This window comes from Phasianus colchicus, chromosome 7 (assembly GCF_987193195.1).
Source record: "Phasianus colchicus chromosome 7, bPhaCol1.hap1.1, whole genome shotgun sequence".
Lineage (NCBI taxonomy): Eukaryota > Metazoa > Chordata > Aves > Galliformes > Phasianidae > Phasianus > Phasianus colchicus.
In genome coordinates, this window is record NC_143442.1 from 9,906,621 (window position 1) to 9,925,910 (window position 19,290).

The 19,290-nt window shown below is 38.5% G+C and overlaps 1 protein-coding gene across 4 annotated transcripts in view; it reads left to right on the top strand.

Moving 5' to 3' along the window:
* The window catches only part of MYLK (myosin light chain kinase), a 181,186-nt gene that overhangs the window by 87,554 nt on the left and 74,342 nt on the right, over positions 1-19,290 (top strand). For 3 of the 4 annotated variants that reach the window (XM_031590646.2, XM_031590647.2, XM_090143655.1), the window contains exons 11-14: positions 2,202-2,354; positions 16,798-16,935; positions 17,593-17,790; positions 18,975-19,221. In XM_031590646.2, coding sequence (XP_031446506.1) covers positions 2,202-2,354; positions 16,798-16,935; positions 17,593-17,790; positions 18,975-19,221 — 736 coding nt within the window. Of the gene's footprint in view, positions 1-2,201; positions 2,355-6,670; positions 6,687-16,797; positions 16,936-17,592; positions 17,791-18,974; positions 19,222-19,290 lie in introns of those variants that run through there. The other variant, XM_090143656.1, reaches the window with a different exon arrangement.

A 19,290-nucleotide genomic window follows, 5' to 3' on the forward strand; every position in this document is an offset into this window, starting at 1 on the left:
TACTTTGGTACACAACTTCAGTTTACTTTAGCCTCTCAAAATGTTTTTTAGTAACTTATTTTTTAATTTGCAGAAATATAACCTGTATCACTGTATTTCAAATGTCTTCCTTTCTATAGTGCTTTCCTTTCTCTTTTTTCAGTTGAACATCCTTCTGCTGAATTTAAAAACAGTATGACCACAACTTTAACAGAACAATTCTCCGAGTAGTGTTTTGTTTTAGAATAGCTTTATGATCTTTCCAGAAAGCTTTTAATATATGAGCCGGGGGAAATTTTTCCTTCTTCTGGCATAACATGCCACACTACTAAGGTATTTTTGTTATTGTTTCTGCTGCCAAGCTGTCATGGAGATTTGACTGCTCTGCTTCTAGAGAAGGGAACATTTCACTATTGGGAGAGTTGTTTTTATTAGATCAAACTATAAGTACAATGGACATAACTTATAATATTGCTGTAGGTTAATCCTCAGGGCAGATATATTATTATTATTTTCCAGGGTCTCATGAAAAGACAAAATATTGAAAATGCTTTAAAATAAATAAATAAATAAAGAGTTACAGTTCCGTTGAGTTGCAGTGGGAAAGGATATATGTGGTATCCCTGGACAAATTCTGATATTTTCATTTGGGTCATATTGAAGGAGAACATTTTCTTTTTCCACAAAGAACACTTATCCTATTTTTGTGTTTTTTATTTTTGTTTATGATGATGCATATTTTATCCTTAGTTTATTTCTGACCTGGTTATCATCATAATATCATTAGGCACCATTCATAGATTCAGAGTAAGAATCCCAGGCAGCATTCCCATCATGTTAAGTACTCTACATTCAGACCATAAAGGCAGTCAAGCACCACATACTCTCTTACAGAAAGCTTTTCTCTGCTAAGACCTAAGCTCTGCATTTGCATATTTCAATGTAATGTTATTCTTATATGCAAAAATACATATTTTGACTTAATCAAGACTTACAACAGTCTTTTGGTTGAATGAAAGGGAGCCAAGGGAACTAGTAATACAAATATGATTTATGAAAGAATGTTTATTCTAAAATTGAAGCCTTATGGGCAGTTGACTGAATGTTCAACCCAGTTTTTCATGAGGTAGACAATTTGCTAACTTAAATAACTTGTAAAACAAATAAGACAAGAAAATCATCTACCCCGAATTATATATTTTTCAAATATTGGATCAAGTTCATGGTATATATATATTTCAGAATTAAATTTCATAAGCAGACAGTGCATAGGTAATAACAGCCTCCAAATATTTTTAGTGTTGGAAATCAAAAATAAGAGAAAAATCTGGGCCATCGTTTAATTTATCCTGCTGATACTGCAGGGCTTGTTCTAAGAATCCCCAGAGTTTCTTGTCCTGATTTTTTTAAAGTCACTTTAGCAATGAAATTAATTTTTAACCTTCCTTTTGATCATGATTTCCCAAGTGATAGATGTCACATCTGTTTCACCCTCTTTTCAGATGATACTAGTTTCTCTTTCCAGCATGGTGTTCGTGAGCAGATATCAGGCTCTCTTAAGCATAGCATACACTGGGAAAGCAACCAATGGTGAGTCAGTAGTGGAAAGTATTTGATACGGGGAAAATAGATTGGAAAAGCATTTCAGAAAGGCTGAGATTGATGACTGTTTCTGAAGCAACAGCAAGGCAACTTTAACCTGTCTACATTAACATCTAAGGATTTTCCATACCAATTTACAGAACCAGTTTCTTAAAATGTACTTCTTAATAGCTATGTCACTGTAGGCCAGACTGTACCTGTCTGCTACCAGACTGTATATGCTCCAATTTAGATTAACTGTGTGGTAAATCAATCTCTTGGCTCCATCATAGATCTTTTTGCCTCTCTTGGAATGTCTTCTGTTGCAAAGTACATGATTTAAGGAACTTCAAGTGCTTCATCACACCCAGCAGATTTTGTACATTGGGGCAGCAATGCCAGTATTTTTTTTCAGGCAAAGTCCAATACATCAACAATGTCTGAGCAAACACACAAGACATCTCTTACCTATCTGAAAGATAATCTATTCGGAATTCAAAGATAAACCTGAGAGCAGCACTTGGCTCTGCACTCTAATGTACAGACTGCTGTTAAGCATCCAGATTTCAGGGGAAAGTGAGAAGTGCTTTTCAAACTTACAGTTGATGTATTAGGGTAATTCTCTTTCTCTCTGTCTGTAGAACAACCAATTCAGTATGCCCATTCCACTTTTGAAGCTGGAGTTGCAAAATTGACTGTCCAAGATGCCTTACCAGAAGATGATGGCATTTATACATGTCTGGCTGAAAACAACATAGGACGGGCATCATGCAGTGCTCAGGTCACAGTCAAAGGTGAGTATATCAGCCTGCTGTAACTACTGCAGTGATGACAGCCATCACTGACAGAATCCTGTTGATAAGTCATACGGTTGTTACAGTTACAGCATTATGCTCTTTGTTCTTATAATCTCATCTGGTATTCATTTTGATGGTTGTTTTATGGCTGCACATGATCAGACTTCAGCTCCTCCAAGATTCAGGACTATTTGTATTTGTCATCTGCAAGTTATTTTATTCTCAAAGTTATAATACTTTGTCACTGCCTCTGCAACGTACTGATGAGTGACAGTTGTGTTGGGAATTATTTGATTTGTCTAGGACAAATAAAACCTGCCCCAAATCAGTGCAGGCAGCTTGGTGAGAAATGTACCCCAGGATACCAGGGTACTAGGATACCAAGATTCAGCACTTCAGCAATATACCTGCCCCTATTTAGTTTATATGAATCCACTTAAAACACCAGGCAAGTTTAAAATGAAAACAGAGCAATTCTGGTTAATCTGAGTTAAATTCCTGATTACATAATTGGAAATGCAGTACCTACCCAAACCCCCCCCAAAAAGGGCACAATGTAAGAAAATATTGACTTAAAATAAGTTTGAACCTAATCTCATCTCAAAGCTGTCGCTTATAATTTCTCCAAAGCATTTCATCTGGATTAGCTAAAGCATCAAGAGAACTCCACCTCAAGGGAGCAGTCATTGATATGGGACCTGCTCATTCTTCACCAAGACACAGAAACCAAAAAGACAGCCTCTGTCTTACTAAGCAAATCAGTTATTTTAGGGTTGACATACAATGCTAACATGGGAGCACAAGTCACCTATCTTTTCCCGAGAGTTCTATACTCTGAGCTACCTCAAGCTACTTAGTCACCGTTGCACTGATTTGAATCCCTCCTGTACTTCAGCTAGTCTAGGGCTCAAAAGCTGCATTGCTGCAGTTACTCTGCAGTGGGGAGCTCATTCCTCCATTTCGCATCCCACTTTGTTTTCTTAGAGTCATGGAGCATGCAGTGAAAAACAGAAGCAGAACTGAGAACGCTCATGACAGGCTGTAAGGCCATGGGTTTAACATTTTTACAGCTTTAGCTCTTCACTTCCTCCCTAAAACTCATTATGTTCCTGTTGTCATGAGGATTACAGTAACTTTCCCCAAGACTCAGAGGGATGTGGATTTACCAGACAGAAATAGTAAATTTAAGATCTTGATTTCCAAATCTTTTTTCTTTTTACTTCCATCAGATCCCATATCAAATACTTACTGCCTTGAGGTTTCTTTGAGATCTTCAATGCTGCAGCTAAGGCTTCTCTAAATGCTTGGCTTTTGCAGAGATTACAGCAGGAAATCAGTGTACGTGCAGAGAGAGAACTTCATAAATCCTCTCCTGACCAGACACCGATTTTTGGGATAAAGTCCGTACAAATTGTTTCTGAATTGTAACTCATCTCTTCCTTTTCATCTCCCACATGATTCAAAGTTTTCAGGTTTCATGCAGTGCTGTTTGTTCATTCATGGCGAGAGAAATATTTTTTCTTCTGTACCTGAAATCTATTTGTATTTAATCTAAGACAGAATTAATCATCTTGCTATAATATCTGAGCTGTGTCAAAAGCCAGTTTTTCTTTAACTTGCTGCTCTGGTGCTTGGACACTTCACTGAGTCTGTCTGGGGCTGCATTTCACTTCATATTGCTGCTTTTGGCTTCGATGTTTTAATGCAGCATCTCATGGTGGAACTTCTACCTGGAGTGATTTGTCTGTTTGACAGCAAAGCACAGTATGTTTATTCAAAAGCAAGAAGCTCCATCTTCTAAATTAAAATAAGCACAAAGATAACTCAGAAAAGTCCAATCCTGACTGGAAGGATAGTCAGTAATGATTTTTTAAAAGGGAAAAAAAAAAGGAAGTCTCATGTTTGAATGATAGTGCATTAACACACTTATATTTGCTAAGGTTTTACAGGTATTCTCTGGCTCTATTTTATGTTCTTTCTGATCTTTCCTGCTTTCTTTGTCCTTCAAAAGATCTGTTACTTTGTTTTTGTCAGAGGAAAATGTGGAATCATTACAGGAAACGATATTTTGAAGACCCCATTTATTTCCTATAAAGGAAATAAAGGAAAGGCCTATAAAGGGCTACTCCTCCAAGTCCTACTAAAGATACGGAGATTTTTTTCCAGTACTTCATTATGCTTTGCGTCTGGCCCGGTGCTGTGGCAAAGTGTTCCTTCCAAGTCATCAGTCTTGGATTAATTTTGCCTCTCTATTATTAAGCAGTACAAATTCTGCCTAGTGCTCAGCAAGATCAGTCATTACATGGTTTTCTATGAAAAATCTTAAGGCAATTAATTTTGTTGGGGAGTTTTGGAATCTTGTTGAAAAAATCTCGCACTTCATATGGATGGGGCATAGTGCTAGGTGTCCCTGCCTACAGCAGGGGGGTTGGAACTAGATGATTTTAAATGTCTCTTCCAACCCGAACTATTCCATAATTCTATATAAGAAATGTTCTGGTCTTAAAAATTAAGCATATTCAAGCTAATCATTCAACTGAAGATCACTTAAGTAAAGTCAGGCTGACTGAATTGGCATAGGTCCATAGGTAGTCTGAAGAAAGTGAGTTAATCAAGGTGAAGCTAATTCTGATCTCGTGAAACACTAAGCAGACTAAATTGAATCTTGACACTCTTCTCTCTGATGGTGTTTTCTTAAAGCTGAGATACAGTTAGAGATGAACTCCTGAGAGTGAACCTAGCAGATAAAATGCTAAATTAATCAGTCTAATGTAAAAAAAAAAATGCTGAGTTGTGAGAAACTATACAGATTACTCAAATGCTTAGTGACAGACCTCCCTGTTCCTGTAGCACTATCTTTTGTCACTCTGTAAATGTTAGATTTTTTTTCCATTTAAATTTAGACATCAGTTTCCATACATAGAAAAAATGGAGTTTAGGAAGCTGTGGGGCTGATGTGCAAGTTTTTCTGTAAGCTTCTAAACAGTATGTGAGTGTCTGAGTCGTGCTCATTAAAAAAAAGCCAGCTCTTTAAAAGGCAGATGCAGAGTACATTCAGATCACCTGAAATGTATTGACAGTGATTATACACTGATGGGGAAACTGAGGATGAATATTAATCAACTTTTTGCCAAAGTGTTTTAACTTTTAAATTAGTTTTTTTTTTATGAAGAGGAAACTGTGGTGAAGAGAGGTTGATTGACTTGAACCTACATAGAATGAGTCAGTTACAGTACTAATAATTGGTGTAATTGAAAGTGAGGTCAGCTCCAAGGGATAGTAGCTGTTCTTCAGATCTGCCTCACACCTGAGATAAACATTCTGATATGTTGTTGTCTCTATCAGTTAACTAATCATTGACAGGGGACAACAGAGAGATCTGTCTCTAGCAAAGGTGTTATAAACACCAATATCTGGGTGTGCAACACAAGATTATGGAGGTGAGGGAGATCAGGAAGAGAGATGGGACATATGATGGATTCCATCTACTACTGTGCTGTTATGAACTAATATCATCTGTAGGAAGCTTTTGTTCTTTCGCAAACAGACTCTGCATGTAAAATAAGCAGTTATTTCCTTTTTCCAACGTATAAAGATGAAGCGCTTGTTACCTGAGGGCTGACTAACAGGAGAGTGTTCTCAAAGAGTGTTCTGTCTTGCACTTCTGCCCCACTGCAGAATATCTGACCTACTGAAACTCTTCTTTCACCATGTGGATTTCCCAAGCTTCACCCTTCCAGACAGCAGCATCTCTGGTTTCAAGAGGGAGGGCACAAAGCCTGGGTGATAGCAGCAGTATGGACTTGGAGCCATGGTACTCCTGGGGGCTCTAGTGCTCTGCAGCCTCCCAGACCTGTTTTGCTGGTGCTAGCCTTTTGTACATTGTTGTCTTGAATAGAGGCCTAGCACTGCCTCTCTCAGTGAGCAAATGCTATTTAGCAAATACTGTTGTTTCTGCTCATTGCCTCTTGACCTCATTTCTTCCTCCCTGCCAGTAGTTCACTTTCCTGATTTCACATCTGTTCCCCTTTCTCCCCAACTGCTTTCTGTTCACATATTTATTTTTTCTTTTAGTGCAGTTTCCCCAGCATAAGTGTCTATGTTAGGAAGCTTGTAGCCCTTGTAATCTGATTACTGTAGTCATTCATTGAGCATTGGACAAGCAGATTAGAGTCACCTGGAAGCCTGTCAGATTCTCTGCTCTAGTAACCAGTTTACCCAAGCAGTGAAGGGAGATGCTTTCTGGGAAAACAGTTTGTTTTGCTCCTGTCACTGTACCTGGTGTGAGTGGAACTATACAGTACAACCAGGGGAAAGAAAGGCTATCAGGTAGGTATCTTTTCTTCCACTGGTGAGAGATGCTTTCTTTAAGTCATGGGATGTTTTCCTTTCTATCTCATAATGACCTCTTGTAGACATTAATCTTTTTAAGAAGGTAATCACTGCAATAAGCAACCTCTCTTTGAATCCTTATATGAGAGGCTACAGTTGTGTTTCTCTGAGATATACTTCTGTCTGAGATAAGTGAAGTGTGACATCCAACTTGCCTAGAGTGATGAAATAGCTGTGACAGCTTTTCAAAGCCAATATTTGTTTGAAATAATTTGCAATACTTGAAGTGTAGCATAAATATAAAGGACTATAAAGTCTTTCCAAGATATACAAGTCTAATCTTGTTAAATGTCCAAAAGATATTCCAGACCAATAGCCTGGTAGAACTGCTTGGCTATGATTAAGAATTGGTTCAGAGTTCTATGAAAATTAGGCATTTTTTATTTTTTTGTTACTTCGTAGAAAGGTCAGAGGTAAGCTGTTACAAGCAGAGCTAATATTAGCTATCAAAGAAACTCTGTCCCAGTGCCTCCAAGAGTGTCCCAAAGTTCTTGGTCCAGTGCTTTGCATGGGTCAACAACAGCTGTAATCCTCATAAAACTGAGCTGCTTTTTTTAATAAATTGCCTTCTTTCAGCAACTCAGGCTCAAACATGAAACACAATACCAGCTAGAGAACAAAAATGAGGGACAAAAGCAAAACATGTGTAGAAGCTTTTAATGATTTAGGATTTGTGCCATCGATATAAACGGTGTTTTCTAAAGACTACTTCTTGATATAAACCATTTCCAGTAAAAAAGGAACCAAATTTGGATGCAAATGAGGGATGAGTGCTTGCAGAATGAGTTGAAGGACTGGAATTGCTTTCTTTCTTTTCTTTTTTTTTTTAAATGCAAAACAAAGCTGAGATGCTGAGAGAAAAAATGTGTCTAATTTAAAAAGAAGAAAATCACCAACAACAGGAAAACCCCCTGCATCTGATGGTGTTTTCAACTGTGGTCTCTGACCATTAAGCTATTGTACACCAGAATGACAGAAAACAGATGTTTTTTATAACACTCTTTGCAATGGCCCTGCAATGGCCAAGGAGCAAACTGTCCAACTCTGGATTGCCGAACTGTGTAATATTCTATCTTCAGCTGAAAAGTGGTAGTCATCAAAATACATACAAAACCTATTAATTGAATATGTGCCTGAGTAATTTTGAAAGCATGGGCATGATACTATCCCAAAGAATGTTTAAAAGAGCAGCTGATATGGATTAATTGCAGTGGGTTTACCTGGAGAGGAAAGGACTGAAGGGTCCTTCACTATTTTGTTAGTGGCATCCTCAGGGTCACTTGCACTTTCTGTGACTGCTTGTTCCTGTTGTGCTTCTATTGCATTTCTGCTCACAGAAAGCCTGTGGTTTTTTTTCCAATCAAAATGATAGATCAAGGTGCATTGCAATGAAGTTACACTCTATGTATGCAGCCACAGAGAAATCATGCATGCAAAGGTGAAATTCTGTCTTACCAGTATGCATATTTTCACTGCTGGGTTGTTCTGGGATACACAGAGCAATTTTCTGAAGCTGTCCATGCCAAACTAGTGTAATTACATTTATAACAATGCTATATTAGTGTAGGTATTGGAGTGCATTTCTAGAGGCTAACTAACGCTGGGGAATTTGCTAGCAGTGGGCCAACTGAACTGCTGTATAAATGCATTTCATAGATATACAGACTCTCGGGCCTTCCATGGATTTTCTCTCTGTGGCAGTGACAAAAGAGCCCTCACTTAATGTAAATAACTCACAGGCAGTGTTAGTCGTTAGTAAGGCAGATGGCTCTGAAGGCAAAAGCAAACAGCACTTTGGCTGCAAAAACTTCCAATGAGACTGTCGCCAAGAGATTTGGTCTGCTGACTCTGAAGAGATCTGCAGTGAACTCAACAGGCGGCTTTGTGTCTAAATTGAGACTTTTGACCATGTTTCTTCCAAATTGTTGGTCTTAGTGATATTGGCATCTTTTGGTTGTGGGATTTCTAGAGTGGCATCTCTTTGAAATGTTGCAGTGTGCAGTAGAAACTGAATAGACAAGGCAGAGGTTAAAAATGCTGAAGACCTGGATAAAAAACATACAGAGGGAAAGAATCAGAGAAGAAAGAGCATATATGCACTGCAGCATATGCTGTATTACTGTCCTGCAGTGTGCAGTAAATAGGTTGCCAGATTGGATAAAGTGGAACTCAGCTTCCTTTGTATAATCTTCACAACCCTGGCTAATATAAGGATGGGGTTAATAATATTTCTGGGTAATGCAGAGCATGACATCCAAACTATTATCATAAAACATCTCCCAAGCATATTTAAACCTTGTCTTCTATGCACAAAACTAGATTATAGCTGCAGAAATAATTTATGGGAGATAGATGTGTAAAAAAAAACAATGCTAGGTCACTGATTGTCTAATTCTTGTGACTAAAGCATGCAAAACAGCATACTCACCTGAGATTTTTAATAAAGCAGAAACATCTCTGCATGTCTCACGTGTACAGACATCTCATTTTTTTCATTCCAGTGTCATCAAGTCTGCAGTTCTTGGGAAAGTGGCAGAGAAAATTTTGACTCTATCACTTTAAGCCTGAGACAGATGAGATGTGTGTCATAACATCAATATTCTGCCTTAACAACTCAAAAAAAGTAACAGATTTTATAGCATTGTTAGTGTGAGATCTAGTAACAGCCAGATTTATTTACACTGAAAATATCTGGGGAAGTGAAACTCTTTTTAAAAAGTGTAATTCAGCTTGCCAGGCTGCTTTACAGCTCTAGCTATACATGTATGTGTGAATCTGAATCTTGCTTTGAGAGTTTTTTGTCGAATCTTTTATTCTCTCTGAGTTCACTCACATGGAGAGCGTTTTGAGTTAAGCAGTCTCCCCAGCTCAGTTGACAGATTAGCCTCTGAGCCAAAATTACATTTAAACACCATAAATGGTAAATGTTGCTGAGACAGTCCTTTCACACGGCTACGACTAGGCATTATTTGGCAGCTAACCGTATGATCTGGCAAGCAGATTCCTCGTGTATAATTAAATCTCTCATAAGACTAAACAGAGTGTTTGCAGTGTTCTGAACATGAGGCATCTAGCTCTCTATTCTTTGTGTGTCCCTGACCTGTAACCAGTTGTGGCCATGATCTTGTGCAGCTGAGTTGTTGCTTTGATGATGCATATGTTCAGTGCTGTAGCTGACTGCGCTTGAGCAGAGGACTGGGCCAGACGGTCTCCAGAGATCCCTTCTGACCTCAGTGTTTGTGTGATTCTGTGCGCTGCTGAGCATGCTGAAGTCCTGATATCTCAACGGGAGATGTCAGCATTCTGCAGCTCACATTTAAAAGTCTTTGGAAACTCTGGGCAGGCAAATAAGCAAGAAAATTTATTAGAATAGACAATGTGTGTACAATATTAGCTGTTTTAGCTAGAGCCAGGTACAGCCTAAGTGCAGTCTTTAGAAATCTTGAAGTTTGTATCTTGATATGAGTATTTGTTCCATTTTAGTTTCAGTAGCAAACCTGGGAATGAAAGTGCCAAAAAGCAGTTATTTATTCATTTTTTTTTCCTTCTGTATGCACTAATTTATCTGTTTCTCTTACCTTGGAAAGTAAATGGTTGTATACTTGCTGTTAAACTGGTAAATGTGTACAGTACAATTGATTTGTAGTGGGCTAATTTCAGTGCAGCATGAATATTCCACTGACTTTTTCTTTTATATATACACCTTCAACACAATAGCTCATCTCTGCTTATCCTTTTACAATATAAATGTTTATAGTTGTATTCAAGCACCAAGTTCTAATTCATGTCTGGGTTCTAAAAAATTCAAGTGTATTTTGGCTTGAGCCCATAGCTAACATTAACACTAGTCTTGCAATAATTTTCAGTCTGCAGATGTATGGAGGTTAAGTTGATGTAAGGCACTCTTTAAATCCCAGGTTAAGAAAAGTTGAAGAGGGAATAATTTTTTTCACCTTAAATTTATATGAGTATGGGTTAATAGATAAACAAATATTTGATATTATAGAGGTGGACAGATTCATTTTGCTATCCATTACATAAACACAGGAGAGCAGAATAATTGATGAATGGAAAGTTTTGTATCCTTACCATTGCCTTCCAAATATTCTAAGAATCTTTATAAGAAACTGGAAGGACTTTAATTCTCCTAAATCTCTGTGGATTCAATGCACAAAGTGGCTTTTTAAAACATAGTTTTGATTGCTTATTAGAGTGTTTTTCTAATAAAAAAATGAACCCTTAGGGATAAGTCAACAGTGTGGGAAAAGCCTAAATTAAAATTGCATTGTAGAAAATATACATAGGTATATAGGGTATCCTTTTCATACTTTTCTTCTTATTTCTGATCTCCCAGGCTAAGCTCTTTAAAGTGGCAAATGTGGGATGACCTATTTGTTTTTACTGAACTGTGCATTTTATCACTTGCTATTTCCCAGAAATCATGCCTGAGGAAAGGCAAAAAACAAACAAACAAAAAAACACTGTGGTGGCTGGGCTTTTAAATCTATCATCTTGTGTAATGCCATATCAAATTACTGTTGAATTGATAAGACCTCACAGCTCTTCAGAGACTGCCACAGCTGAGCTTATACATTGTGCCAGACTACAGCTCTGTGCACAGAGCTGTAAGTAAGTTTCACAGTAAGTGAAACTTACTGAGTTCATAATTTTAGTAGAGCCTTTGAGAATTCAGTGGTCTATAAGCAGCCTTTGAGAAAATCACAGTATCTTCTGCATTATCTTGGCTGATTTGACTTGCATGAAACCAACAGCTGTGATTAAAAAATTGTGACCGTTTTTATAAGCTACTGCAAAATGCACTGGTCGCACAATCTAAAAACAAGATATTGAAATAGGCATATGTTTTATCAAGCCCACCTTGTGTAGTGCTTTCTGATGTGCTTCACAAATTGCTTAGACATGACCATGTACCACAGCAGCAGAAGTGGACTGGGGAAAAGAACAAGAGGAAAACAATGAAAGGTCAGGGTAGATATTTTTTTAGTTACTATGACAGTATTGCTATGTGTTAAGTCTTACATTCTTTTTTTTCATTCTTAAAGTTAAACCTATTTTTAATTGGAAGCAATAAGAAGTAAGAATGGTGGGGAAGATGTTAAATGACTGTAGGTGATTAGAGGTGTTAACATAATAGGAAGATATCAGATCTCCTCTATTTCATATCCAGCTGATTAAGCTTGAGGATCGGAAGATATGTAAAAAAGTCATGCCCTTGATGCTAATGTCACTTTTCTTTATGTTCCAGATTTTCTTTCTGGTGCCACAGTGTTAAAAATGAGGGTGTTTCTTTCTCAACCAGAAGCACAGTAGTTGGTAGTATCTGAGAAGGTTCTGTGCTTTGTTTTTTTTCTTTCTCCTCCCTGATTTGAGTTCTGCAGCCAGTTGTCACTGAAGATCATGGGAAGCTGAAACAACAGAGTTTGTGTGGTGAAAGGGAACTTGAAGGAATGACAGAAAGCAAGCCCTAGTACTGTCCTTTTGTTATGTGCAGCTTTTCTACAAGCATTTACAAGCTTCAAAATTTGAATATAGTTAAGATCCAGACCTTATAAGTTGGTCTCTACATTATTGCATTAATCTCTTCTGAGGAAATGCAATGATTTTTTTGACCAAGACTAAATAAAACTAAATAATTAAACTAGCTCTGGTGTCAGTAAGTCACAGAATCACAGAATCACAGAATGACCTGGGTTGGAGGGGACCTCAAGGATCATGTAGTTCCAACCCCCCTGCCTAGCAGGGCCACCAAACATACACCTTTACTAGATCAGGTTGCCCAGAGCCTCGTCCAACCTGGTCTTGAACACCTCCAAGGACGGGGCATCCACAACATCCCTGGGCAGCCTGTTCCAGGACCTAACCACCCTCCTAGTAAAAAACTTCCCCCTAACATCCAACCTAAATCTTCCCTCTTTTAACTTAAAACCATTTCCCCGTGTCCTGCTATTATCAGCCCTTATGAAGAGTTTACTCCCCTCCTGGGAGTAAGTTCCCTTCAGATATTGAAAGGCTGCAATGAGGTCGCCCCGCAACCTTCTCTTCTCCAGGCTGAACAAACCCAACTCCCTCAGCCTGTCCTCATAGGGGAGGTGCTCCAGCCCCCTGATCATCTTCGTGGCCCTCCTCTGGACCCTTTCCAAAATCTCCATGTCTTTTTTGTACTGAGGGCTCCACACCTGAACACAGTACTCCAGATGGGGCCTCACAAGAGCAGAGTAGAGAGGGACAATCACCTCCCTATCCCTGCTGACCACCCCTCTCCTGATGGAGCCCAGGATCCCATTTGCTTTCCGGGCTGCCAGAGCGCACTGCTGGCTCATGTTAAGTTTCTCATCTATCAGGACCCCTAGGTCTTTCTCTGCCGAGCTGCTCTCAAGGACAACTCCCCCCAGCCTGTACAGGTGCCTGGGGTTCTTCCGGCCCAAGTGCAAAACCTTGCACTTTGCCTTATTGAACCTCATTAGGTTCACCCGAGCCCAGCTTTCCAGCCTGTCAAGGTCCCTCTGAATGGCCTCCATTCCCTCCACCGTATCGACTGCACCACTCAGCTTGGTGTCATCAGCAAACTTGCTGAGGGTGCACTCCATTCCCTCATCGATGTCATTAATAAAGATGTTAAAGAGCACCGGTCCCAAGACAGACCCTTGAGGGACACCGCTCGTTACCGGCCTCCACCTGGACATAGAGCCATTGACCACCAGTCAGATTTTTGATTGTTGGTTTGTTTTTTTTTTTCCCACCAAATCTAGAAGTCTACAATATCGGATTTTAAGTGAAGAAAGAATTATTACATGGAATAAGCCTCTATGATTTTTCGATGAACATATAGTGACAATATATGAAACTTAAATCTTTCTAGTTGTTACTGCCAGATTAAAAAGTGATGGACAGTTTTGGTCATATTCTACCTAAGTTGATCAGTAGCCCATGTTTATTCTACCAACAATGTACACTATTGAACAGAGATCTGCAATTAAAAAAAGTCTTCAAAATGTAGGAACAGATTGCTTGTTTTGAAGAAAGTCTGTTCAGGTTGCCATGGAGTCAGTCCTTTTAGCTATGTATTTATTGTGTCCTGGATGCCAAACATTTGAAAAGAAATACTGGTTGTCTTAACCATGACTAAGCTCTAATTTCTCATATGATGCTGATTTGAATTAGAAATAATTTATAATTGCTTAGACATTTTTGAGCTTTCATATGCAGAAGATTGCATATCTGTTGCTAGAGAAATGTCTTCAATATCCCCATGCTGCAGAGTATGCCAACAAAAGAAAAGGACACAATTTTTAATAAGTTTTGAGACATTATGTACTACTGCAAGAACTGTACTAAATCAAACTGCACCCATGCATTGGCATAGGATAAGTTTGTAAGGATAGGAAAGTCTGCAGAAAGGCTGTGACGTACAAAGTTGCTTTGTTTCTGCCTGAAATTATCCTCAGGGAATCATGAAGGTTGGAAAAGACCGCTAAGATCATATAGTCCAACTGTCAAATTATCAACACCACACCCACCAAATTCTTTCAGAGAAACAACTTTTCCTAATATCCAACCTGAGCCTCCCCCGGCACGGCTTAAGGCCTCTTGTCCATCACTGTTACCTGGGAAAAGAGGCTGACTTCTACTGACTTCTGCCTTGCCACAAGATTTTTTCAGGAAGTCGTAGAGAGAGATAAGGTCTCCCAATCTCCCGTATCTCCAGACAGAACAATTCCAGTTTCATCAGCCACTCCCTGTAAGACTTGTGCCCCAGAGCTTTCACAACTCTGTTGCACTACTAAGGGATGCTCCAGAACCTCAATGTCTTATAGTGAGAAGCTCAAAACTGAACACAGTACTGAAGGTGCCATTTGCTAGTGTGAGTACAGGGGGGTGTTCACTTCCCTAGTCCTGCTACACTATTTCTTATACAAGCCAGGATGTCATTTGCCTTCTTGGTCATTTGGGTAGACTGTTGGCTCATGTTCATTAGACTGTCAAATAACACCCTCAGATTCTTTTATGCTACTCAACTTTCCAGCAACTCTGTCCCAAGACTGTAGCAATGCATGGGATTGTTGTAACCAAAGTGCAGAACCCAGCACTTGGTCTTAACAGAACTTCATACAATTGACCTCAGCCCATCAATCCAACCCATGCAGAGCCTTCCTATCCTCAAGCAGTTAACCACTTCCTCCCAACTTGGTATCGTCTGCAAACTTACTGAGAGTGCACTCAATCTCCTCATCCAGATCATCAATACAAATACTAAAAAGGACTGGCTCCAATACCAACGCCTGAGGAACACCACTTATGACTGGCTGCCAGCTGGATTTAATTCCATTCACCACCACTCTCTTCTTCCTTTTTCACCTTTTATTCATTTCTGGTTCTTCTGCCAGGTCTGTTTCTGTCTAAGGTGCTAAGGGATTCTCTGCAATGCACTGAATTAGTGAAGGAATACCTGCTGATGCTGCTTAGTCCAACACTTGCATATAGCATTTTTCCTGAGTAAATAGTACAAAATATAGTATATAGTATAAAACATGCTGTTCATTAGTGCAGATGGATTTGACCCAACTTCATGGCTACTTTCTGTATAGTCTTAGTCACTTATAAGCAGATGCTATAGGAAGCCCTAAGACTGATCAATTTATTTTGATGATAAATCAAGTATTTCAGAGCACGAAGTCCATAAAACTGAGCTGAGTGGGTCTCAGTCACGTCCCATATTTCCATTCTCACATGTATCAATGTCTTGCTGCTTAGTGCCAGGAAAAGATCTAAGATGTAAGCCAACGAGACAGGATTTTGGCTAGAAAAAGCTTTACTACAGAAGAGGGAAAATTTCCTCTCATGCAGCTTCCAAATTTACATAGAGCTCAAATAGCCCTGGGACAAACTTAAATTTTGGTTTCCAGGAAGTTCAGTGGACTTGCTCAGTAAGGTGCTTTCAGCTTATTATAATCACCATAATTTTATGAATGGCTGTTTTTTTTTCAGTCTGGCACTTTGTGTTACTGTAATACTCTTTTGGATGGCCTTAATATACATTTGAATATTTTGAAGGTAAGAATAATCAAAATGAAGTTATTTTTATGTATGGAAAGAAAGTATGGTTGGCATTTTAGAGGCAAGACGTAAGAAGTCTGAACTGAAGCTAAACAAAACAAAAAGTGTATCCAAGTGACCGATAAATATTTATGGCTTCCTATATTTGGTCATGATCACTCCTTCAGCTCTAGAAGTGTCTTTCCTGGCCTAGTGTACAATACAAGACACAGTTAAATGACCTTCCTTCAAAATCTCTGAATATGATGCAGATCCCACTGCAGATACTAGAAATGTAGAACAGCTAGATTTTATTTTTAAGAGTGATTAATTTAAGTCCAGCACTAATAGTTTGATTGTATAGCTCAATAAAAAAAATCTCTGTAATCCAACAGTTTGTTTTGTGATATATGTTGATAACTTCAGGTTTCAGCCTTCTCCATAATCAACATAGCCAAGTTGGTTGGCTAAGTGTAATACAGGAAAGGATCATGGTGAACTTTTCAACTATGCTCTTAGCCATGTTATACTGACCATCTGATTGACCAGATGGTTTTTAATTTCAGAGTGGAAATTTCTATATTCCTGTGAGTTTAAATTTTTCACTCATCAATCGTGAGAATAGCAACTTGTTACTTATTTTAAGATTTATAACAACTTAGCAGTGGTTAAAGCATTGAATTGTTGGTTCAAGTTGTTGGGATTTTTTGTACTTGAGCACATGTACTTGGGAGAAGTGACTAAAAATCTATGTGATACTCTACCGTATATGCTAACAATGAGTTAGAGAGGTCTCAGGAGGAAGGTCCCAATTCTTACCATTTTATTTGGATTCCTGACAGAAGAAAACATCAGTATTGGGGTGGATTCAGCAATGCTACCCTCTGAGAGCTGGAACAAGATGACTGACTTCAAATCAGTTTGAACTTAAGGACAAAGCCTGTAATGAAAATTCCAGTAAGAAACCCCTCTTGTTCTCCTCTTGACTTCACAGAAAAGAAGAGCAGCAAGAAGGCAGAAAGCACACAGGCTGTCAAATTAAACAAGACTTTTGCACCCATCTTTCTTAAAGGACTGACTGACCTCAAAGTAATGGATGGAAGTCAAGTGATAATGACTGTGGAAGTATCAGGTGAGTAGCTATAGAACATTATTATTTAAACAAGTTCAGTCTAGCTGCACTTTTTGCCATTATCCTTTCCTTCTAGCAAGTGCTGTGTTTGAAAGTATTTCAAGGAACAAGTTTTTAAAAAAGTGAAAACTAATACTATCTAGTCTATTCTTCAGGCTGGATGAATGTTGTTCAATGTTAATATGTTCAGACCTGTGCAAATGTTCCTTTACGAGAATAATAATTTTCAGGTCATTATCAAGTCCTGTTACAGAACTATAACTAAGTCTCAGAGGACATGTAATAACCTTTGTTTTGAACTGAACAAGATTGAATTCCTGTCAGCTGGGGTAGACTTAATGCTGTAGAAGAAAGCAGACCTGGTATGAACTTTGGTAATAGAAATCCTTGACAGCTCACACTGTGGTAACTGGAAATCACTTCCCCTCCTTATTATATACTTCCTTCCATTATTCAATTATATTTTAACTCTGATAATACAGAATTAAAACTGTTCCATGCTGTGCAGCATGAACAGAGTTAGTGAAATTTCTGAAAGTTTTGAAAATGACAGTGCAGAGTCAGGAGGCAAAAAACAACTGAATTTTGTCATTTTCTTAATCAGAGCTAGGGGGGAGTTGTGTATGTCTCTGATTTTTGTTCTTTCCTGTTTTTCAGCTAACCCATGCCCTGAAATTATCTGGCTGCACAATGGGAAAGAAATCCAGGAGACAGAAGATTTTCACTTTGAGAAGAAAGGCAATGAATACAGTCTGTATATCCAGGAAGTATTTCCCGAAGACACAGGCAAATACACCTGTGAAGCCTGGAATGAATTAGGAGAAACACAAACCCAGGCTACATTGACAGTGCAAGGTAAGTAAAGTTCTTCTCCAACACAGGGAATACTAAAAGGAAATCACTTCAATGTGCTTGGAGGAGTGTCTGTTTAAAGCAGATGAGTGTTTATAAGGTCCCTTTTGAAGGGTGCTAGGAGTTTTCAGTCCATGCATCTGAATAAAAAAGGATATTGAGCAGAAGCAAGTTCAAGAAAATGATTTCACTCTGGAACATTATGTAACTATTTCAAAAATGCATTCCTGAGTCCTATTCCTGGGGACAGTGCAAAACTTCTGCAACGTGCAGCTTCAGATGATAATTATGAGGCTTACTTAGCTATGAACTTAATGTAAACCATTTAATGATGTGTTTTTTTGCTGTTTTTTTTTTGTTTGTTTGTTTTGGTTTTTTTTTGGTCTAATTAAAGCACTGGCTATTTGGAAAAGCTGTTTAGGAGCCAGGTATCTCTGCTTTAACACTAGTATTGTGACAGTAGCTAATGAGGAACATGTGATTTCTGCAATTTGAGAAGTGGATACACAAAATAGGACTTTGAATCTTCGTGTATGATATAAATCCCACAGCACAAACACTGAAGTACTTACAGACCTTCTGTGATTTGGGTATTCATTACCTTCATAACCCTAGAGTTTGTCTAATCTTGCTGCAAGCCAACTATTTTCCTATAGTCATTACTTGTGCTTTTACTATTTTTAGCATAAAGGATCTTAACTCCAGCATTGCAAAGAGCTCTGCCTCAGGGGGTGGGTCTGTGCAATGTTGTCACTGTCTTCCCTGAGCTCTAGCCTTTAGGGTCATGTGTTTTGAGTTAAATGCAGTTTTATGCAATTGTTAATGATTTATTACATGATCTCTGAACTAAACAGCAGTCATAGTACTGTCAGTTGCCCTTAAAGCTATTCCTACCCATGTTCTCTAAGGACAAATCTTCAGGATTCCTTTTAGGGCAGCTTTAAAGTCCTTTTGTTTTGTCCTTAATATACTATATCGAGCCAGTCAAGTGCCAAGTAAATGATTAATTTTAGTACCAACATTAAGTGACTTCCAAAATTAAAGCCTGGATTATTTTCAGATTAAAAATTTATACCCTGAGTGTTCAAAACAACTTTGCTTTGTTTGCTTCACCTGAAATTAGTTTATTAGTTACTTTCAAGCTTGGCATGTTCTCTTGATTTGTAAACTCTGTTTGTAAACTGCAGAACCTCAGGATGGCATTCAGCCCTGGTTCATTAGCAAACCGAGATCAGTGACAGCAGCTGCTGGGCAAAATGTCCTTATATCTTGTGCCATTGCTGGAGATCCTTTCCCCACTGTTCACTGGTTTAAAGATGGGCAAGAAATAACACCAGGAACAGGCTGTGAAATCCTGCAAAATGAAGATATCTTCACACTGATCTTGAGGAATGTACAGTCTCATCATGCAGGGCAATATGAAATTCAGCTCAGGTATGTTTACTGTGAAGAGTTTGTTCCCTTGGAACAATTAGTTATATTTACCATAAAGCTGCAATTTCT